Source organism: Drosophila eugracilis, unplaced genomic scaffold, assembly GCF_018153835.1.
Source record: "Drosophila eugracilis isolate 14026-0451.02 unplaced genomic scaffold, ASM1815383v1 contig_2154, whole genome shotgun sequence".
In the NCBI taxonomy this organism is placed as follows: Eukaryota; Metazoa; Arthropoda; class Insecta; order Diptera; family Drosophilidae; genus Drosophila; species Drosophila eugracilis.
The window spans coordinates 1,769,483-1,792,874 of NW_024573038.1; the positions used below are offsets into that span (position 1 = coordinate 1,769,483).

At 39.7% G+C, this 23,392-nt stretch overlaps 2 protein-coding genes across 6 annotated transcripts; both read left to right on the forward strand.

Moving 5' to 3' along the window:
* The first annotated feature begins 996 nt into the window (after positions 1 to 996).
* Positions 997 to 15,846, forward strand: LOC108108815 (protein Teyrha-meyrha). Of its 5 annotated transcripts, none has more exons than XM_017217001.2 (9): positions 997 to 1,372; positions 7,849 to 8,124; positions 8,249 to 8,402; positions 11,972 to 12,591; positions 12,657 to 12,815; positions 12,913 to 13,222; positions 13,494 to 13,767; positions 14,487 to 14,766; positions 14,948 to 15,846. In XM_017217001.2, exons 1-9 carry the CDS (start codon positions 1,256 to 1,258, stop codon positions 15,179 to 15,181), a joined length of 2,424 nt encoding a protein of 807 aa, XP_017072490.1. In that variant the 5' UTR covers positions 997 to 1,255; the 3' UTR covers positions 15,182 to 15,846. The 5 variants fall into 5 exon arrangements, with proteins under 5 accessions (XP_017072490.1, XP_017072493.1, XP_017072491.1 ...); XM_017217004.2 differs by having other exon boundaries at positions 14,487 to 14,709; XM_017217002.2 differs by having other exon boundaries at positions 7,879 to 8,124.
* Positions 15,847 to 17,105: 1,259 nt separating this feature from the next.
* Positions 17,106 to 19,926, forward strand: LOC108108676 (ornithine aminotransferase, mitochondrial). The gene is made up of 3 exons (XM_017216781.1): positions 17,106 to 17,490; positions 18,779 to 19,593; positions 19,656 to 19,926. Exons 1-3 carry the CDS (start codon positions 17,171 to 17,173, stop codon positions 19,814 to 19,816), a joined length of 1,296 nt encoding a protein of 431 aa, XP_017072270.1. The 5' UTR covers positions 17,106 to 17,170; the 3' UTR covers positions 19,817 to 19,926.
* Positions 19,927 to 23,392: the final 3,466 nt, after the last annotated feature.

Here is a 23,392-nt window from a genome sequence, read left to right on the forward strand (position 1 = left end):
ATGAGGGTAATCCTTAAGAGAAGCAAAAATACGTAAAGAAGAATTTAATATGACAATATGATATGTTTAACTTTTTGTTAAGAATGTAGATATATTTAAAATGATATTTACTTACCAAATTCATTATGTTTGGTATAAATGTGAAGGTTGTTTTATGAAAATACATTTTTATTTAGGCTTCTATGCCTTTAAATATTAGTTATCAACAGAAAGGTAAATTATGGTTAAGGTAATTAATAGTTCTTTCAAGTTTAATGGATTCTTGGAAGTTTAAATGGAAGGAATATACTTTGTGTGTAATTAGTTAACAATTTGTCATGTAACAATTGGTGTAGCAACATCACTTAAGCCGCACTGTACTATGAACACCCTACTTTTAAAATATTTTCGCCACTTCGCGCCCAATAAATACCACAGTAATGCGCTATATTAAGTGGACGGTGTGCAAAAACCCAGCTGCAGGCGAAAAAAAAGAGAGAGACTACTTCCAAGATACTTTTGTCCAGGACAGTGTCCGACAAACAACAACAAAATGCCAGAGCCAAAAGTAAAAATGTTTCCCATACGGTTTATTTACACAAAATGTCAGAAGTTGATGGAATGAGCAAGGGGATTGGCAGAGGAAATGCGGGGAAAATTCAAGGGAGATGGGGAAGCACCAGTACCAGGTGCTGGCAGACAAACAGGCGTACAATGGCCAACGGACAAACATGCAACCATTTTGGAATAATAATGCAACGGCAAAAACAAACTCATCGACCAAAGAGGTGAACATAATGTAAAACTACGCGTGTACTTGGAGTGGGCGTGCGAGAGAGCGGGATGGCGAGAGTGCAACCAAACCGGTTGTAAGCGCTAACCAATCAGAGGCCGCCAAAAGTTACGCAGCGCAGCCAACGCCGACTGCGCAGCAGCGAGGCTGGAAAAGAGGAAGCATACCGGCCGACTAACGGCAACTGGTTTCGAGGCAGCCTCAGTTGGATTTCTGCAGCGCGTACGTGCGGGTGTTCTGTGTCGAAAGAGCGAGAGAGCCAAAGAAAGAGAGCGAGCCGTCAGCTGATCCGAGCTACCGATTTACCGACGCGCAAATACAATATAATTCCCAACCGCTTATCCAGGATATCGAGTGATCTTTGCATGTGCCAATACCATACTGAAACACAAGCGAAAGTGAGGTTATGAGTGCCCCCTAGTGCCAAATTAGTCTAAACCTAAACCTAAACCAAAACCAAAACAAAACAAAAACGAGCTGCAGATGGAAAGCAACGCATTTGGCAGCAGCCATTTGCCATCTCAAGCGCTCGTTGTCCTCTCGGAAGCCGCTTCCGGTTTGCATGAGGCTCTACGTGGACAACGTCCATTTCCATCGAGAGTAAGTAGAGCTCAGAAAGCCAAAATACCTAACGCACAAACCCAGACCGGACAACTGCTGATTGGAGTCGCCGATCTGATCGGACGGAGGGGACATATTTATGACAAATCATAAAGACTGGGGGCCGGTAGCCGAAATGCCGAAAGATGCCATAAATCAGCACACCGCACCGCTCGGCCAGAAGAATCAGCGGAGCAGGCAAGACTCTGGCCAAAAGCCCACAGAAACCAAAACAATGCTGCATTGTAAAACAACAAATCCAAGCAGAACTTCCAAGTGAACTTCCAGTTGGAGATGCGACTAGGGATGACAGCGTGATTGCGGATGATCATGCACTCAATTAACGATCCTTATGGCTTGGAGAAAGTTAAGAGAAAGCATTGTCGACTCTTTTAAGTGCAGTGAATATGATGAAAGAGATGAGGGAAGACTCTTTTCCAATATTCCAATAACACGACTATTGAAAATTGGAATATTAGAGTAACTAGTGGAGTACTTACAGGAAGTTTTAAGGCATAAACTGCCTCACAAACCCTCCTAAAAAGTGTGCTACAAAAAAGTTATTAAAAACCGAGTCCTAGATCTGCCCTTGGGAAAAACAACAATGTTAATATTATTCAGCATTGTACTTAGTATTAATACCTTGATTTTACTCTTAGCCTTTTTATCTTGAAATGCACAAAAAAAAAGTACCATTTGAAATCTTTAACTAATTTTGTAAACAAACATTTTATAAATATAAATTAAAAAAGCTAAAGTTAAAGTGCACAATGCAGTGCAATTATGTCAGTTAGAACTTAAAAGATCACTTTTCCAAATAATGTCAGCACTATACCTTCCGATATTTCCTAAGTCCGATCAAGTATTGCCCGATCACGTTCCCATTTCCAATTCCGCAGTCAGTCAAAAGGCAGATTCAGAGAGTTCGTCGTCGCATTCCGATCAACGAATGCGTTTGCAAACGCCCCATTGTGTGTAGATTTTTGCGACGAACAGATTTATGATAGCTTCAATTCCGAACTTCGAGTCGGGCCTGATGGAAGCGGGCAGCAGTGACTGCCACTGTTAACTACTGGCCCGATCCCACAGAGAAGCTACCATTTGACTTGGCTGGCAGTCGGCTCCTCCGCCAACTTGTGCTCCGCCAGCTTCTGCTTGTTCCTGCTGCCTGTCATCATTGTAAACATGAGCAATGATCTTGACGCTGATGCTACAAATGATGAAGAACTCGAGCGCTGATGATGTTCGAACAGTCCACTCTGGCTACCCGCGAAACTGGTTATTCCAACTGGAGTCGGACTCCGAATTGAAATTATATCTCTGCCTCTGCATAGCATTGAGTAGCGTTAAGATATGTTAAACATGACAACAATATGTCCTCTGCTCTTAGAAGCGAGTTGGGTTTGAAGGAGGAATTCTTGCCTTTAAGAATTCTAAACATGGGATAGAATATGGGATATATTCTCAGGAATATCTGTTTAATCTTTCAAGTTGGAGTTTTATCAGCTTTCCCCCTCAATCCTTAACCTTCATAAACTGGTTGAGATTGGGAGTTATCATCACTTATATTTTGACTGAGATACGACCTCTGGGACATGAAAACATGATAGAAACTAAGGATTACTATAACAAAACTTCCATTTTCTATTCTGTTACCATTTTAACTTCTTTCAATAACGACTAGTGGCAAAGCCACTGCACCACTCGCTTATCTAGCTTATTTATGGAGGCATTTATAACCAAGCATAACCCAAACAATAAAAATTAATAAAAACAAGCCGAGCGAGCATATTAAATGCAATGTCAAATGGTTTAATATGGGTCTGGTTCTCGGCCCTTCAGCCACCAGCCTGTCTGGGTGGGTCAAAGGCAGCGAAGAGAAACCCAGGGGGCACCATAACAATTTTGTAACCACGACGGCAGCAGCAGCAACAACAAAAGGTAAACAGACTGACCCCCTGGAAAAAATGGCAGAAACAAGTTAGGGTGTGGAAAGTTATGGGACTGAGGCGGGCCAGCATATGAAAAATAATTCTCGTTTGCGCCACTTATTGCCACAAAGTATGTGTAGGTGAGTTGTGTGCATATCCGACTGTGTGAGCCTAATTTAATTTATAGCCATTTATCAGGGAGACAACTGCAGGCCAGGCAACAGAGTGCCAAGGCATCGAGGCGTTTAACAAGAAGTGCTCATGGGGCGTGTAATACCCAAATGGTCAGTGATAGTTGCTCTGAGGTATGCCCACCGATGGTGAGGTGTAATGATGGAAGCTATAAGGTTTACAAGGCCATCTTTGGATAATAATGGAAGAAGTATTTTTTAATCGGTCCTCTTTTAATATTCAGTGTATCAGATGTTTCTGATTCAAGGTGCTTGTTGTGAAGATACAATGTACAAAAATAGTTTGCTTACCTTTTCCAAAACCATAATGAAACATTAAACACATCTATACTGAAATATTAATGCCAATCAAGAATACTAAAACTAAACTAATGATAAACAGTATAGTCAGCAATTATAATCAATCCCCAATCCTTGTGAGAAAATATTAAATAGAAAACTGATGCTCTTAAAAGACATTAAAAGACAAAACTTTTATAGCCAGGTTAATTATCTTTTGCTGCTTTAGAAAAGGTGGGAATTTCCCAGATATATTTTTCCTTTAGTTTCCTTTATTTTTTATTGAGTTAAAGTTTCTTAAGTGTGGCTAACGCATTTAAGCCATTCCGACCTTTTAATTCCAATCAATTTAAATTCCCATCAATTTTATTCGCAAACTTTTTATTTCGATGTCTTTATTCTAAATATTTCTAGAAATGATATAAATGAATATCCGTTAGGGCTGCTTTAATCTAACTTCACAAAGCAAGCAAAGTACAAAATTAAAAATAGACTTTCATCACTTTCCCCCCGAGTAAAATGACGTCTCAACTTACGCTACACAATCTACTTCCCTTGCAATTTTCCGCTCATTCGGCCAATCACTTGGAGCCCCGAAGAAAGAAGCTAAAGACGAACAGGTTGAGACTCGCCATAAACATTTAGTTTGCGAAAATTGGCAATCGCTAAACGTTTTTAGTATTACCAGGCTCTCCAGCGGCAGAGCTTCGGTTCGATTTGGGCCTCGTTTACTCCGTGTTAGTGCCACAAATTGAGATTTATTTGTGGTGTGTTGAGAAGGCCAAGTTGTTTGTTGTTTGCTTTGCCTTCCGTCCGTCCGTCTGCTGTCGCCGGGCCGTGTTTTATGACCAAGTTAAGCGAAATTGGCAATTGTATGTAGACAATTGCTATTTGCCACTCGTTATCGTGTTGTTGTAATTAAGCTGTTATTGTTGTTGCCTGTTATATGCCGCTGCAGCTGGAAGTTGCACTGAATGGCCACTTTCGAGGGGTCTTTGGGGGAAGAGCACAGCAATAATTCAAGTGTTAAGGGCAAACAGAACGAATCTATGCAAATCTGAGCCCAGTCATCCCCTTCGGCGGATAAGGAATGTTACAATTTGGGCTAACAAATCACCCGCCCGGCGCTAATAGAAAAGCAAACAACGTGGGGGGAAAACCAAACACCCCACCAACGAGGGGTGCCACCTGCTCCTGCACTCGGAAAAATCGTTAACAATCTCAGTTCAAGAATGCCAAATCCAGTTTTTTAATAAAATAAACATTAATCATCTATGTTTTTGTTTAAAATCTGATTAAATTCCGTAAAATTGCACTGTTTTCTCGATTTTTTATATGTTGCTAATGAAAAGACATTCCAATAGTGAGTTTTTAGCTTATTAGGTTGTATTTAGTTTAAGTTTTCTATAGATTTAACGTAATTTTAAAAAGTAAGGAAAATTAGAATCCAAATACTTTTTCTTGTTGTTAAATTACCATGACTTCTTAGTGACCTCTTTAGGAAACAATTTAGGTGTAAAGTGATTAAAATCAAATATTTTCTCCCTCTGTAATACGGCTTTGCACTGATTAAGGGGCATAAATCAATAGGCGTGAACTTGCTGAAATTTCCACAACACGTATAGAATTAAAAGAGCATTAGGAATGGGACTGCCAAGCGGTTGACCACTTCTGTTGGAGGTTTTCAATCCGTGCCAGGACCTCCAAAACAGCTGTTAACCCAACTGCAGACTTAGACAAAGTGCAACTCATGCGGTTGCGATACCCCAATCTCGTGTCGCTTCTGACTTGCAACATTTTAAACTCAATGAGCATGGGGATGGATGCTTATCCAGGCCCGATATGGCAACATATGCAGCAGAGAGCTCGCCCCCCAAATTGAGGTGCTAATTTCTCTTGATAATCCTTAATTTATTGGACTCGACTTGGTTCCAGCGTGTGACCAGGATTACGATTCAAATTAACAAGAAAATCAAACCAGATTAATCAACTGTCCAATGAGGGATTTTCCGGTTTAATCAATGAGATTGATTGGCCAAAATGCTAGTACGTAACGATAGAAAACTGAGTAACTATGATTGCTAATCGTAGAGTAAAATAAGTTACAAGTTGTTAGTAAAACGTTCATAAAAGACTTAGTGTCAAGGTAGGCCTAAAATAAAATTTTATGAAATTTAAACTCACTTAAAGACCATTTATTATTTAAATGTTGTTAGGAGATGCATTAATTGGTATTTAGAATTTTTAATATAAATATACAGTCTTTGTCTTAATAAGCTTACATTTTTAGTCATAGCTTTTGATCGGTGCCAAGAGTACCAGCCTTTCTTCTGGTTTATTATAACTTTTCCAAGAATATTCTCCATCTTAGATTTTAGTTTTCAGTTCTTTTTCACCCAGTTATATAGTACATATATCTGGCGTAATATATAAATTAGATTTTAGATGGCAGATTCCAATACTATAACCTCAGATGAGCATTTTTCCTCTGCTAATATTTTTCCCATAATTTGCTCCCACTTTCAGCTTTTGAAATGCTTTCCCTGGCAGACAAATTTGTATGTTAATTTTTGCAAAGTAAAGTTTCCCATGTTTAGGGGGTCGTTGATGGTATGAGTGGGTGGGTGAGGGTTAATACTTGTCACACATGTCGCTGCTTATGTTATACTCGTATCTTGTCTGCGACGCCACCGCCGCTTAACACTCGTCAGCCTCAATTTGTGAGCAAAACTCTGCGTTTTGTGGGTTATCTGCCGAAGAAGAACTCCCCCCAGACCAACTCCCAGCCCAACTCACCCTGCCCACTTTACCCATATCATTTGCCAAAGTCTTTATGTGTGAGTTTTGGATCGGGAAAAGGAAAGCGACGGGGGAAATTGTGAGCATTTTTCTCGTTATTTTACACCCCATTGGAAGTGAGCTATCCGGCACTTCCCTTTGAAACTGACACAGTTTATGGCGATGTTCGATATCGTAATTCTAAAATCTCTCAATTTAACATTTATTTGTCGTAAATTAAACATTTTTCTGCATAATATGTATCGATGCAAATCCGAGGACATACTCTCAGGGCGTCTTTCGTCTTCTCAGTTGGGAATTGGATTACGTATCGCTAGATTTTCCCAGAGTTTTCCCAGCCTTGCGCATCGGCATATGTTACATATTCGTGTTTGGGTATCCACCTTCCATAATTGGCTAATTTTAACGCCAAGTCATGTAGCACCCATAATTTGCTGTGGGTTCCGTTGCTTAGACTCGCGTAATGCGCATATTTAACGCTTAAATTTAACGCTCACTTAGCTTTGGGAAACACTGCGCTTAGGCTAACACTGCGCAAGTTTTAGGCACTTATTAGCTTTTACCAATAACTTACAAATACAAATCATTTGAAGGAAACGCTAAGATGCAGCTGATAAACTCCAAGAAAGTTTTACTATTACTTATGCCTGGTAAGAGTATAGAGAGAATAGAGTTTCGGATTCAAGGATCCCTTGTGATTACTCTTTTGTTACAAAGCTGTAAAATAATTAAGTGTGCCAATGAAATAAGTATGTAGTTCCTCAAACCCTTTAAAAATAATTGAAGTTTAGAATAAATAAAATATGTTCCCGGTTAAAACTAAGCAATTAAATAGGAATGGTTTGAAGTGTGTGTAAATATCATAAATTTGTGAGTTAAAATTATAACCTGAGTTATAAGCTAGTGAAAGATTATTTAATTTTTTGATAATTGAAAAACTTTTGCACAATATTTTATATCTTTCATATACAACAGATTTAATAGGAAACTAAAGCTATCAGTTATGTTCAGTGAGAAGTGTTAAGTATGAACGATGTCCTTCTCTTTGTGTTGGCTAAAGATTTTAGATTTACTGTAAACGAACAAACTCTTGACTGGCTAAGTTGGCAAAACTTATAAAGACAACTTATCATATACTGTTTTGGTCACGCTGTGGGTTGATCTTTAGCTTTGTTCAGCTCGCAACAAATATACTCGTAAATAAAACCAATGAAAATACATTTACTGCCTCGATTCTACAATATTTTCCTCACTTCTTTCCAACTATACTTTTTAGGTAATCCCTTTCGATTTCCCCCTTTTGCAGTTACCTGACGCCAAAGATCTCCACAACATGTCACTAGTCGGCAACTACTTCAATCCGCACCTGCTGCTCAACCACGGGATGCTGGTGGCCAACGGAGCTGCTGCTGCTGCAGCGGCGGCAGGAGCGGGACCGGCCAGCTATTTCGCCAGTGACCGGTCGCCGCTGGGGAAGCCGTCGGTGCTGTCCAACTTTTCGTTGCCGTCGGCCTTTTCGCCGCCCAAGTACATTGGCATATCTCTGGATCAGGTGAGCTGAAGTGGGTGGAGGAGTGGGCCTGGGATCCCAACAGCAGAGGTTGAGATGAGCTGATAATCGACGGGAGATTGACACTTGTCATAATGGGATTTGCACTTCGATTTCTCCCCGGCAGAATCTGTTCAATGGCAGCGAATCATTTCGCACGGACTCGGCCAGTCCCACTTGCACATCCCATGAATCCATGGAGGGATCACAGGATTACGATGCCGTTGAAAAGGGTGAAAGTCCGCGCAGTAATAATTCGCAGGATCCCAGGGATTTGAGACGTAAGTAGGGTTGCACCACATTTATTTATTTTGCAAATTTGCATCCACAAAAAGGGAATTTGCATGTTTGCGATAAAAGGAAAACTTCCATTTCTGCCTTCCCATTTCCCTCCTTTTTTTTACTGATAAAAATCGCCAGCAGTATTTGTTTCAATTTTACTTTTTCTGAGCAATTTTAACGCTTCAGTAGGTTAACTTTGACTGGCAGGCGTAAGGACAGCGACAGGACCTCTCTTCGCCTCTCCACTTCAGATTGTTTTTTATTAGTTTCCCAGCTCAGACATTTTCCTTAAATTTCACTTATTTACCTGGGGGTTGTTCCTGCTCTTTATGGTCTTTAATTTTCATCCTTGCTTTTCCCAAAAAGTAGGCTAAACCGAATTTCCTGCAAATGCGTTGCTAATTGGTCCTGCAAAGCTGTTCGAGTTAAGCGCCTTACGCCTGAAATCGGGTGGCAGCATATGAAAATGATAAATATGAATGCAAATGAATAAAACAAATTGGGAATATAGAGTAAATAGCAGGGACGGAGGTTAAAGGGGGTAGAAAAAAGGTTTCTAATTGCTGAAAATGAATAGGTAGTTAAGGATAACTTTTGATGATCTTATCAGTAATAAAAGTAATATAGCTTGGCTTAATGTGTGCTAACATATTCGATTAATGGTCTAACTCAAACTTTTTCAAAGTAAAGATTAGTATTTGGCATAGAAAAGTCTAATTTATTCCCATTTGAAGAGCTCCCAATATCGACCTGATTAAAGTTTCTAAGTTTCAATTTCATTTCTTCTTATTTATTTTAGGGCTAAGAGCCACATTTTATCATACTTTCAAATATTGGTTTAAATATTACACATATTAGGTCAAACCTAACATATTTTAAAAGAATGATTAAAGTCATTATAGCTTAGATCAAATAAAGCAATAAAATACCATTTGCAGAACTATCAAGGTCCTAGGTTTCTAAGCTTTAGAATAGGAAAAAGTTTGAGTATTATTCTTAGTTGTTCGTTTTAGGCATGGAAACTCTATTTGGCCAACATTTTACAAATTCTTAACTCCCTTAAAATAAGATCAACAACTGATCAGATTAAACTAAATGGGTTAAATTTATAAAAACACAAAAAATCATGTAAAACAGACACTGTTAGAAACTGTCAACAATACCCCCTTCTGGGACACCTATGCCTAACATTCCGACAACTCTTTATTTATCTTTAGACCGTTATTTGCCTTTCAACTTAAGCCGGAAAACCAGTTTGCCCCCCACAACCCATCAACCCACCACCCATACTCAACATGTGGATTTGTGTTTAACTTTCGGATTAAGCCAGTAGTCGTGGATGGACGGGAAGCCCATAAATTATTTTCGATAAATAATACACTTTTAATTAGCTGAAACTGCAACACAGGCTAGCTTCCGTCAATGGGTTAAACTAACTAAAGGTGAACACCGAGAGAGAGAATTTTAACCCCTTTTCATCGGGCAGAAGTCAACAGGGCATGCCCAGAGATGGGAAGCAGCGAAGGGTTAAGATGAAGGGTGCATGTCGTAAGTGTTTTAAATGGCACAAGGATACTCGACTGGAGCAGGCTTATTGAAATGTAACATCTAACCCCTTCCCAGGAGCCCGGCCACTCGACTACAAAGTCAAACCGACCGCACATCCTGCCAGGCTCGTGTTCGGCACACGAAGACGTCCTCCAGTCCCGTGGCTAATTACTCATCCGCGACATTGTGGCAACTCTTCTGGAGGCAATTATACGAACCCGTCCACCCCTCGAGATCCCATAATGTTTGCTCATTTATTGTCAGCTTTTTATTCGGCTTACTTTACGATTTGCTTGGCCCAAAGGATGCGCAAGTGTTGCCAATCGCTTTGATTGCATTGTTGGCCATTGTTGTGACGAGCGTTATTATTGTTTCCCTGCGCGGTTTTTGTTACTCCGATGATGTATTATATTGAATGCACACTTGGAATTTTCATATTAATTTCTGTGATATTAATGGCATCTACCCAGTACAGCCGTAACAGTCATATTTCATCTAACGATATATGGGACGCCCACTTCTTGGTTTCTGGGCTGGGGTGGATTATGAAATATCATATCGCTGGGCACGTGTCATGGAAGGGGGAAGGTCTGGAGGACTGGGACCTCCCATTGAACGCTAATAATTTTGGCAATTTAGTCACTCATGAGAACTATAAATTTTGCATTTGCATGGCTCTGCATATGAGTTTTGATTTGGAAAAAGGATTATTACTTCAGTTTAGTGAGTTCCAGGAAACAGTTCTGTTTGTTCAGAGAACAGACTTTCGGTTATTTGAATTCCATTTAATGATAATAATTTCTCATAATAGTAGTAGATTTATAATCAAGGGATGCCTAAAAAATGTCACTCCTCTGTTTTACTTCAACTATTTGGCTCAAAATCTTTACTAAATGATGAAGGATTCCTAAAATAACGAAATGTTGTGTATATAACTACATATAGAAAATAAAACTTATAAAATAATTCAATAATTTGTGCTGTTAAAATGTATTAAATTTATGATAATTCGTTTTACATTCTTCCCAAGAAACATTTTTAGTAAATAAACATTTTGACTTTTCCATTTGGTTTTAAAATGACATCTTTCCATATTTCATTGGCATTCCTTGCATATTTTCTGAATATTTTAATGGAATTTATTTAATAGCCACCAATTACAAACGCTTTTGCGAGCGAAAGTGAAAGGTGGAATGGATGGCCGGCGCACTGCTAAGCTAATTTGAACAAAAGTCACGACTCCTAGGTGGCTCTATGTAGTATGACCTCGTACATATATTAAGCATATCCATTCGCCTGATGCTGATGGGCGCGGTTAACCGACATATTTTGCTGGGCAATAATTTAGAAGAATATAAATAAAACAGTTTGGCCAGCAATCCAACAATATTAGTTGGCCTGGACTGTAGTCCAGGCCTGTTCCGACCATATTGCCATGTATATATTTATCGTAATATTATTTTAATTGCCGGCCCGCAGTCACGTGCAGAACGGCGGACAGATTTTGTTTGGCGGATTCGCAGCAAACAGTTTGTATTTATTGTGGTTGCCGGTGGTTTGTTTCTTTTTTCCGCCTGTGGCAGCCAAAATACGTGGGGTTGACCTGCGTCTGACATCCCGGCCTTCCTGCAGCGGAGTTGTGTGTTCGCTGATGCTGATGGCTCCGGTTCAGATTCAGATTCTCTTCCAGAATTACGAGCTCCAATTAATTTTTACCGACGTGTTAAAAAGAGCCACGAGGCAATTAGAAAATGCCTCGAAAATTTATTGGTTGGGGAAAAGTGGGGGAGGTACACTAGGAAAAACGAAAATCTTATAATATTTCCATTCCCTAACTCTAAGTTAGCCCCTAAAGAAGTAAGCTTAACAGTCAGTAATATCCCCTGTTAAAAATGAAAAACATTCTTACACTTTTCTGCCAGTGAATAAATATCTTTTTTATTGCCTTACCAACTTGATTGATGATCCTGGACTTGCCTAGAATTTACCGATTTGCCACCCCCTCCTCTCGCCCACACAGATCTGCATAATGCGGGGAAGAGCCACCAGGCACTGGCCACCTCCTCGTCGGCGTCCAGCTCATCGTCCTCCTGCTCCACCAGCAATCCGGCCATCAGCACGGCTACCAGCAGCGTAGCCGTTTCGATGGCCAGCCACCTGGCCGCCTCTTCGCCGCACCACCACCCCCACACGCACGCCCACTCTCATCCGCATCCGCTGGCCCATCCGCACGCCCATAGCCATCATCATGGTCACCATGTGGGAGCACCTCCTGTTTCCACAGCGGTGACGACGCACCACCACATGGCCCATCCGCATCCGCTGTCCCATCACCATGCCGCCCACCACGCGGCCTTGGCCAGTTTGAGCATGGCGGGTCTCCGGGCTGTTCCAGGTGGTTTGAGCCTGGTCAGTGGCTTGCAGGCGGCAGCTGCCGGAGGAGCCATTCCCGAAATGTGTCCCGTTTGCGGACTAAAGCTCAGTGCCGAGGAGTGGCACTCCCACTTCCTCACCGAACTGGACAGGCTGTACAAACTGAGTGCGGGATTCGAGAGGGCCAATCTGCAGGCCACCTATATGTTCGCTCCTCCATGTCCGGCCCAGGAGAACGCCATTCGTACCAGTCACAATCGCTGGGAGGTGGGTTATCTTTCGACTTACTTAGCTTATGAGTGGATCTGATCGCTGTTTTCCTACTCTCTTAGACCTTCCAGAGGATAAGGAACAATCGCCAGAACCGCCTGAGACTCAAAGTTCGGAAGCGCAAGTACGGCGAGATGTACATGATGGAGAGTCTTTACTGTAGCAGCTGTCCCATCTGTAAGAGGAAGTACGCCCTGGAGACGGGGAAGATTCCACCAGAGGTAAGTTCAGGAAATTCATGCAAAATTCACCTAAAAGTATACCTTTAATATCGATATCAACCCAAATTCAACTCCGTGATACCAACTTTATTTTCAGGACGATGCCAAATCGCAGGAGGAGATTGAAACCGTGGACGTGGAGAGCTGCAACGACGATGTACCCGACTCAGGGTCAGAGATAACAGCCCCAGGATCAGGATCATCCGCCAACGTTCTGCCGCCCTCCAGCATGCACAACAGCAATGCCCAGCCGGGCAAGCTGGATGGGATTCTCTACCGGACGGGCTGTGTGATCAACCAGAAGGATCCCCATCCCGATGAGCAGGATGTAAGCACCAATGTGACAACAGCCAGCAGCAGCAGTTGGCCGGGCGAGGTCAATGCACCACCCCAGGGACATATCAGTGGTGGGTTATATATATTCCACATACTTAACCACTTTTTAAAAGATCTTTGCGATATTTCAACCTTACTGTTCTTTAATCTGTAAACTAACAACTGAATTTCCAAAAAAGTAAAGACAACCACTTTAATAAATTTATTATTAAAACCAAGCCTAAACATATACAGGAAAGCTTTAATAATATCTAGATATAATTTATTATTTCAAATCATCGATATATATACCTTCATGTGTTCCCTGACTAATGCTAATTGCTCTCGCCCTTTAATCCTCAGTGAAAACCGTCAGCGAGCTGTCATCTACCACACACCACTACTACAACGCGGATTCCTGCGGCGTGGGCGTCAACGACAACAACAGCAGCAGCAGTGGCAACAACAACAACAGTGGGGGCAACAACAAGGACCTAATGATGGACACGGCCTCGTGCCAGAATGATAGCGACGAGGATGTCATTGTGGACGACGACGACACGGTGAAGATGTCGAGCAAAATCAATTATAGCAAAATCCAACGGCGGCAGGAGGAGCAGAATGTGGGCAGCAGCAGGTGAGATTAATATATTCTAAGTCCGGAATAAGAACATTTGAATATGAAAATTATATATTATTTGAAATCACTTTGCACAATAAATAGTTTAAGTTCTGTTAAAAGGTTGCCTTTATTCCTAAACATAATTCTCAGAGTAATTTGAACAAAATTTAAAGTCAGGGACGTTAATGAAAGGGAACAGATTGGTTAACTGCTTCGCAGGTATGCTAAAATGCTATATTTTAAGACAGAGATGGAGCTTGAAATACAAATTAGATGATATAGAATGTTACAATTAAAACAACTAACACGAAAAGACTCATGGAGGCTAACGTTAGTTGTACGTATAGACACGCAATAAGTTGGCCAAATTAAACGTTAATCTGCTACTTAAATCTACAAAGCCAATATCACCTCTGAGTCAACAGTTAATAAGAATTAAACACTTCACGTGAATTAAGCTAGGGCTAGTTATACCCATAGAAGGTAGGTACATAGGTACATAGGTACATATCAAAGGATTACGAAAATGTTTGGACAAAATATGGATCCTTCAAACTCACGTTTTCAACTAAAACTTAAAAACTGGATTGCTTTTCATATGTATCATTAAGATACCCTATTAATAGCAGTTATTGCTAGATTCTATAACCTTTTCAAGTACATAATCAGAGTTAGCGATAGAGTGTTAGGTATAATCTGTTCTCCCAAAGTAAACAATCTCCCTTCCCTCACAGATCCCTTGAGAACATTTCGCCCATAGAGGAGCGACCTCGTTCGGAGCCGCAGGTGAGCAGCACCGAACCGGGACCGATGGACATATCGCACAACAACAACAACAGCAGCAGTAACAACAACAACAACAACAATCCGGCATCGAAATACGCAGAGAGCATGGAGAACAGCCTGTCGCAGTTGTCGTCGATGGGCGTGCCGGGATTAACGCAATTGGACACAAAGGTGGGAATTAGTTCGGATTTAAAACCGGACGATGAAAACAAATGTTTCATTTGTAAGGTAATTCCTCAGTTTGCTTCAGTTTTCACCTTATTTCGAGCACGAACTATATACCCCCCGAAAACCCCTAACTTTCTGTTTCCCATCTAGTAATCTCTCGACTAGTTAATGCACACTCTACCAAAGAATAAGCATTGAAAATTCTATAACTTGCTTTGCTTTTTTTCTTGTGTATTTCAAGACAGGCATAAAGGATCTCAATACGGATGCGTTCCTGCGCGGTCGTAACTTCTACTTTCACCAGAGCTGTGCCAACGTCATGAGCAGCTACCGGCTGAACAAGGAGCTGCTCAGCCAGGCCCAGAGCCAGCAGAGGGGGTCCGGGAATGGGGAAACGGTGGCCGCCACGGCAACGCCCCGCAGCCTTTCACCTGCCCAGTCGCCGCAGCAGAGTGTGTCCCAGGTTATGGAGTGAATGGGGCCGTGGGAGGTCAGGGGGTCGAGTTGATAATTGCAATCAAAGCGTGAATTTATTAAAATTAATTAATATCAATATTGTATTTGAGGTAGCTAATGAAGCGCGACGAGCAAATTGACATTTAATTGGGCATCCCCAAAGTAGGCTAGACCGCCCACCAAAAAAAAAGAAGAAAACCGAAAAAATGTATAAATTCTACATGTAAAATTAATTTGTTTTCATTTTAAATGGAATTCGTTCTTTGTAAAACAATGTTTTAGTGCAATTTTTGTGTTGCCTTCTTAACGGTCGTTTAATATATGTATCAGTATGTATGTATTCGTAATTTCCCTGAACGTGCTATAACTGTTAAATGTTTGATTGGTTACGATAACGATAACGATAACGAAACAAACAATATACGATAAATGAGAGTAAATTATCATCTCTAAGCAAGAACTAGTTGTAAATTCTTAAGCCAGTAATTTATTTATGAAAAATCAAATAAATACATGAAAATATTATGAAATGACAGGATTGCTTTAAAAATCAGAATTAATTGGAATCTAATGGGTAAGTAATTAGATTAAATAAAGTGCAAAAGGGTTTTACTTTGAAAGTTTCTTTAAAATTATATAAATGTTCAGGCTATGGTTCAGATTATACTAATTATATATTATATATTCATGTTTTTTGTTGATTACTTTGAAATTGAAATAATTGAAAATTAAATTAAATTATCCCTTCCTGCTATGTATTTACGAGGTGTGTTCAAAAAGTAAGGTGACTCTTCAAATTTCGCGAATTTCAAATTTTTCGATTATCGATTTTTTTGTTTTGTTATATTGGTACACTCTTCCCTAACATCTGTACCAAGTTTCAATGGAACATCCTCTTTTGTTTGGTTGTGAGAGGCGTAAAGTTACAAGTTGTTTTGCGAGCTCGGCGATTTTTTGCTATCGAAAAATATGGATCAAAGGATTTGGATTTTTTGGCCAAAAACAACACCACAATAATGCCTCAGCCACCATATTCACCGGATTTGGCCCCATGTGACTTTTTCTTGTTCCCAAAACTGAAGATAATCGAAAAATTTGAAAAATTTGAAATTTGAAAAGTCACCTTACTTTTTGAACACAACTCGTATAACTTCTAAAAGGTTTCGATAATCGAAAAATTTGAAATTCGCGAAATTTGAAGAGTCACCTTACTTTTTGAACACACCTCGTATGTTATTTGTTCATTATTGTTATCAATGTATTATAGCCATTAAATTGGCTGATTGATGTTAAATCAATTTATTTATTTGTTAAACCAAAAAAAAATTTAATTATTAACTTTATTATAATAATTAACATTTTTCAAAGTGTATTTAGAAAGAATTCTCCATTAATTATAATCCACAAATTTGAATAAATGGGAAAAGATATTTATTATCCTTTTATATTTATTCAGAAACTTATTAAAAACTTTAAAATGTGTCATCTTCATTGGTTTATTCCTTTCAGTAGTAGTACATTTACCATTTATGATGCTAAATCTATTTTCGTGATAACCAAACAAACCAATTATCAAATTCTGGACCGCCGAAGCTTTCAAGTGTAATATATTTCTGCACATAAAGCTTCCCAAGCTCTATCACTTTGGCAGTGGAAATTTTTAAGCTGATTACAATTTGCCGACAAGAGCATAAATACCATCAAAAACAACAACTCAAATTTATCAAATATCAAATGGAAAACGAACTCCGAGTGCATTACAAGTAAGGGAGCATGTAATAAGATAAGGCAGGAGCGATCTTGGAGAGAGCGAACAAGGAGAGCGAGGAAGAGGCAGAGAGCAAGCTTCCAGAGGGGCCTTACTCTCTCCCTAGTTCCCTCTCTCTCTCCTAGGGTATAAAAGGCAGCCACCCACTGCCTTTCGACTTTCAGTGAGCATCGGCAGTGATCCGCGAGTAGCCCCGCCAAGTCAATCTATCGATCTTAGAAATTCGTATTCATTAGTAAAATGTTCTCCAAACTGTCAGCACGCGGCTTTGCCACCCGCCTGAGCTACTTGGCGCAGAAGACGGCTGCCCAAGAGACCACCTCATCTTCCGGACCCCTCTCCGAGGCGGTCTTCGCCCGGGAGAACAAGTACGGCGCCCACAACTACCATCCACTCCCGGTGGCCTTATCCAAGGGTGAAGGTGTTTTCGTCTGGGATGTGGAGGGAAAACGCTACTTCGACTACTTGAGTGCCTACTCCGCAGTCAACCAGGGTCACTGCCATCCGAAGATCGTCAAAGCCCTAACAGAGCAGGCCTCCAAATTGGCCTTGACATCGCGGTAAGTTGATGAAAGTAAATATAACTCTGGGAAAATATAATATATTTTCACAATTAGAGCACAAAGACGTGCCCCCTAGAGAACTTATCACCTCTCTGGTTTATCAGTATTATATAGTATTTAGGGTGGACTTTGTTAACGGATTTTTGCTGTTTATTATTCGCCGTTGCCACTGTTAGTAAAAGCAATGTTTTGTAAACACAATCCAAATAAGTATGGCTAACGTGGCGTATGCGTAATTTATAGTTTTTAAAGGTCCACACAAAATTCAAATCAGAGAGTAAAAATCATTTATATTTCTTTTGTTCTCAATTTGATTCTTATAAGCTTTAAACCGAATCTTATTTTCAAATTTCCTGATTCCACAAAAGTGCATTTTATATTTCACGGATTCAGTATCAAAAATTAACGTTTTCAATATTTGGCAATTAAGAATATATAGGCCACGCTAATGCTCCTATTACTATAGCATTAAGTGCCCAAAACTTGTTTTCGTGCCTCAATTTCCTTTCTGTTGTCAAGTGAAAACTTAATTAATTGATTACCCCATAACTTTTTTCGGTTTATGCTAATAAAACTTACAGATAGACAACCGAATGCGGCGGTTGTTATTTTTTAATATGTCTGGACAAGATTAAATGGCTTATAAATAAAGTTTCCGGATTATTAAAGTCATTTGAAAACAACTAAAGCCCGAAATACTTTGGTTTTTTTTCCTAGATCATTAAAAAGCTTACAATTAATAGCATGTGGCATTTGTTTATGTTTAAACTGTTTTTTTTACCAAATATATACTAAGTGCAGTGATAACCCCCCAGGGACTGGCTTATCAGCCCGTAATAAAAAATAATTTTAATTCCCACTCCTCTGTTTCTGATTCTGCATTTGTCAGATGAAAATTAATTTAATTATTAAACTGCACTTCAGTTCCAACTAATGGGACTCCTTATGGCCGGTTTTATGTGGTTTCCTTGGGTTGCCAGGGCCAGATTGTCAGGTTGAGTGGGGCTATAAAGTCAAAAGAGCTTGGTTGATAAGAAATCCGAAGATCGATGACTTGTTATTGCTCTTGCCGACTTCTAAATTTGGAACTTGGTTGGGAATGATAAGGCAAAAAGGCAATGTACTGGTTAGAAAAAGTATTTTTGGTTTATTTTTAGATGAGCAAAATAGTTTTTTGTTTATTTTTAAATAGTTTTATTTGAAGTAAAAAAATAAATTATATTTGGGTAATTTTGTTTTACTTTTCCTCTAAAGTCTTACTCTTTTCTCTTCAATTCCCAATTAGAGCCTTCTACTCTGATGTCCTTGGCGAGTACGAGGAGTATGTGACCAAGTTATTTGGCTTCGACAAAGTGCTGCCCATGAACACGGGTGTGGAGGGTGGAGAAACTGCCTGCAAGTTGGCCCGTAAGTGGGGTTACCTGGAAAAGAAAATTCCGACCAACCAGGCCAAGATCATTTTCGCACGTAACAACTTCTGGGGACGTACCCTTTCCGCCGTGTCCGCCTCCAACGATCCCAGCAGCTACGAGGGATTCGGACCCTTTATGCCAGGATTCGAGCTGATTGAATACGATAATCTGACAGCCTTGGAGGAATCCCTCAAGGATCCCAATGTGTGCGCCTTCATGGTGGAACCCATTCAGGGTGAGGCTGGTGTGGTGGTGCCCAGTGATGGTTATCTAAAGAAGGTGCGTGAGCTCTGCACCAAGTACAATGTCCTGTGGATTGCCGATGAAGTGCAGACGGGATTGGCCAGGACCGGAAAGCTGTTGGCCGTAAATTACGAGCAGGTTCAGCCAGACATCCTGATTCTGGGCAAAGCCCTTTCCGGAGGCTTGTATCCCGTGTCTGCGGTGCTCTGTAATGACCAGGTAATGCTGTGCATCAAGCCAGGAGAACATGGATCCACCTACGGAGGAAATCCTTTGGGCTGCCGCGTAGCCATGGCTGCCTTGGAGGTGCTGCAAGAGGAAAAACTGGCGGAAAATGCCTTCAAAATGGGTGAACTCTTGCGCGGTGAACTGTCTAAGCTTCCCAGGGATGTGGTTTCGGTGGTGCGCGGAAAGGGTCTCCTCAACGCCATCGTTATTAATCAAAGTAAGTTATACCGGACATTCGAAACTAACCTTTTTCTAACATTAACAATTTTCTCCCAACAGAATACGACGCTTGGCAGGTGTGCCTGAAGCTCAAGGAGAATGGTCTTTTGGCCAAGCCCACCCATGGCGATATCATTAGGTTTGCTCCTCCTCTGGTCATTAATGAGACCCAAATGCGTGAGAGCATCGACATCATCAAGAAGACCATTCTGTCTATGTAGATTTTCGGATCAGGGCTGATATATAGCTCGAATAGCATTTAAAGGAGTTTAAAATAAGTTGTTTTGAAAGTCTGAAATAAATTACAATTTTAATATTTTTTTAAAAGGAAGCTGAGTTTTATATGAACTTACTTGGTTTTAGTATAAAATTCATCTATATAAAATCTATTTCATTTGACAAATACCTCATAAATGTAGGTCATAAAAGGGATTTCGTTTTTAGGTCAAAGAACTATACCGTTCTTACTTAAAATATAATTTTTCCAAGCATTCAAATCTCTTAAAGAAATCTGTTTTAATTTATAGAAAGCTTCAAGTAATTCTTAGAATATTTTATATATCCATCTGCCAGTTGCCAACTATGATGCCACGCCGAAATCCGCTTATAAAAGTCAAATGTAATCCAAACCATTTCAATTTTCCTGCCTGTCTGATGCCTGCAGGCGTCTTTTGCAGACTTCCAGGAGTCAACTTCGGATTCCTTCCGTTCTCACACCTGTCAAGGGGATGTCACCGCCACCGCCACCAGTCCCCAACTCCCTTGTTGTGTTTACCAAGGAGCTCCATCTGCCTGGCTTGATGCTTGGCATATTGATTTTAAAGATTTGAATCAGCTCGCGGGACAACAGGTGACAAGGGAAATGATGCCCGTAAGTAGGCTAAACATCCCCCTCAAGGGAAACCAAGTCAAGAACTGGGGTGGTGGGCCATAACAGGCATTCGATTTGTATTTGATTTTTATTGGGTATCTTTGGTGTCCAATTTGTTTAAGGCCAATTGAAAAGCAATCAGGGGAGAAGTGCGAAGAAGCCACGCTTCTTTCCAGCTAATTAAAAGTTTGCGCATTAAGTGAAGCGAAGACGGAATAAACGCTTATCTTTAAAGCCATAAAAAGTAAGCAACTCTCGCAGCAGGGCCCTTATCCTTGGGACAAGTCTTAACGCTTAAAACTAAATCTCCTGCGTCTGGCCTTTTGTCCAGGACCGCTTTGAATCTGAATGGAATGGCCGAAAAAAACTGAAACTGTTGCCTGTTTCATCCTCTTTTTTTCTGCGGTGTCAAAAGCCACACGACTCTGGGACCTTCCCTGATCTTCTTCTTTGTAGTCTGCCCCATAATCTTTGCGTTTTTATCGCCGCCCATCTGTTGATGTCTTTATTAAAAAAAAGGAGAGTAAAAGTAGCTGGAAAAATCCATTTTTAGCCCATTTTTTGTGGGTTTTATTGCGCAGGCAAAATGAGGGAAAGCTGAAAGCAGAAAGGACACTCCTTAAGCATTTTATTAGCAAACTTCAAGTTGTTTCGTCTGCACATAATTAAATAAAGCGTTAAAATTAAAAATCAAGATTTTTCCACTTTTTTTGGGTTGCAAGGAAAATATGTTTTAGAGTGCGGGGTAAAGGGATATGGCCCGTGTTCTCCGCAAAGGACCTTTTCTCTCAGATAAGCATTACAATGTCCTTAATTCGTTTTCCTTTATGCCGCGGCTCGGCATTCCTTGGCCCAAAGTACCGAAAGGCAGCGATAAGGAGCGAAAATGTTGCGACATTTTCCGCCTGGTAATTGTCCTTGGCAGGATGCGCGGTGTCCAAGTTTATTGCCTAACGACCGCGGCACGTTCCCTTCGTTTTTATATTTTAATTAAAAACCAGCAGCCGACTGTCAGAAGGCATCTAAGTGGGCAAGGCGCTGGACGGAAGGTAACTCTGGCAAGTAGTTCACTGATTAGGAATTGACATATTTATTCCGAGAGCTCGGGGATCATTTGCTGTCTGCCTCTTTGGCTTACTCCAACATGAACTGGCTCTTAATTACTAAATTAAATTAAATTAGTTAAAGTTCAAGTATCTGTTTTACAAATGTTAGAAAAATGGATTAATAATGTATATAATTTGATAACAATAAACCATTCATAAGCCGCACATTCTAGTTGATAACTTAAAAGAAGGATGGGTTGAGAATGAGAATATTGTATACAGTTTAACAGTTTTTCTTAAAATCGAATATTTTTAAGATACAGCAAAACACGTTTTCTAACTTATAGATATTCGTGTCAATCAGGAAACCTCACTCACCCTCTCAAGTCCCTCTCTTCATATTGCTAATACTTTGTGCAAAAATCAGCATTTTAATAGGAAATTCGTGTGGCTTACGATCGTAAATTTATTAGAGCTGAGGCTGCAGTGCCTGCAAGCCTCCGTTCACATGTGTCAAGAGACGATTTTCGTTTATTAAGGGGATTTGGCAAGCCCAAAAAATAGCTACATATATTCGTATAATAAAATGTTTAAGGGAGAAAGTAACAAGCCAGCAAATGATAAAATAAAGAGCAATAGGCGAGATGCAAAAGTAGCTTATTACAAAGAGGGTGAAAAAATTTCATTTTTTGTGGTAAAAAACAGGGTGACGAGCTGTGAAAGGAGAAGGGAGGGCAATATTTTTATGCTTATGACGACCCTCTTTTGTGTTAATAATCTTGAGGCGTCCACCGTTATAAACGGTTGTTTTTTTACTCTCCTGATAATTACATTAAGATTTGAGGTTTTCTTTGCGTTTATTTCTGTGGGTGGCTTTTTATGACCTTCTTTTTGTAGCCACAGGGCAGTGAAACAATGAAAGGGCAATCATAATTTAAACTTCTTCTGTTCCTTGATCGTTTGCTGGCAAATAAAAATTCAATTGCCCAGGACATAGAACAATTATAACAAAAAACCGAGTGCCGAATCGAGCTCACAGGAGAAAAGGGTTGAGTGTCGAGAGTTGAAGGACTCGACCTGAATATTAAGTAGTTCGTATGTGCGTTTGGAGTGATTGGTAACAGTGCGGATTAAGGGTATACTGGATCTAACTTCATCTCAGTTTAAATAAATAAAAGATCATGAACTCTTGATTCTCACAGAAAAATGGATATTTACTTTAATTTAAGATTTTTCTTTGAAAAAAACACCTTATAAATAAATTTTCAAATAGAGGTTTAGATGAAAGTTAGTTTACTCGAAAATGGGTAATAGATAAGCAATATCTGAAGACTTAATAGTTTTTTAAAATGTTTTCTAACATTATTTGTCAGTTTGTATACATACTACTTGAGCCGAAAGTCTAAATTTTCAACCCTTTATAAAAATACTAATGTTGCTACAGAGAAGCACAAATTTACTCAAATAATAAATATTGGTAAGAGTTTTTGGCTAGAACCTTTTCAGCTTAACAGTTTTATATATAAAATGACAAAGGGGTATAATTATAATGAAAAAATAATGTATTTTGGTTAACCTTTCTTAGTTTCAAGTGATATTATTGGATATTTATCAATAACTTGCCTAGTTTTAAAATAAAAGATCAATTCATTTTTTAATAATACTAAAATATTATTATCCTCTAAGGCCTTCGTTTAAACATTTATTTCTTTAATTATTTCACTCTAAACCACTAATATAGCAAAGCAACTTAGCTTATAAAGCGAATAAAATATTTTAAAATATTAATTTAAAAAAATGAAAGAGTTGAAAGCCGGGTAATTCTTAGTCGAAAATCAGGATTGTTGAGGTCTCCAATGCTATTTTTTGTTTGACTTTCA

Bases quoted from the DNA above. Each gene is read 5' to 3' on its own strand.
- LOC108108815 (XM_017217001.2), top strand. From the start codon at position 1,256: ATGGAAAGCAACGCATTTGGCAGCAGCCATTTGCCATCTCAAGCGCTC. The intron at 8,403-11,971 runs GTAAGTAGGGTT...TCGCCCACACAG, and splicing joins GGATCCCAGGGATTTGAGAC to ATCTGCATAATGCGGGGAAG. The intron at 13,768-14,486 runs GTGAGATTAATA...CTTCCCTCACAG, and splicing joins CAGAATGTGGGCAGCAGCAG to ATCCCTTGAGAACATTTCGC.
- LOC108108676 (XM_017216781.1), top strand. From the start codon at position 17,171: ATGTTCTCCAAACTGTCAGCACGCGGCTTTGCCACCCGCCTGAGCTAC. The intron at 17,491-18,778 runs GTAAGTTGATGA...ATTCCCAATTAG, and splicing joins AAATTGGCCTTGACATCGCG to AGCCTTCTACTCTGATGTCC. The intron at 19,594-19,655 runs GTAAGTTATACC...TTCTCCCAACAG, and splicing joins CGCCATCGTTATTAATCAAA to AATACGACGCTTGGCAGGTG.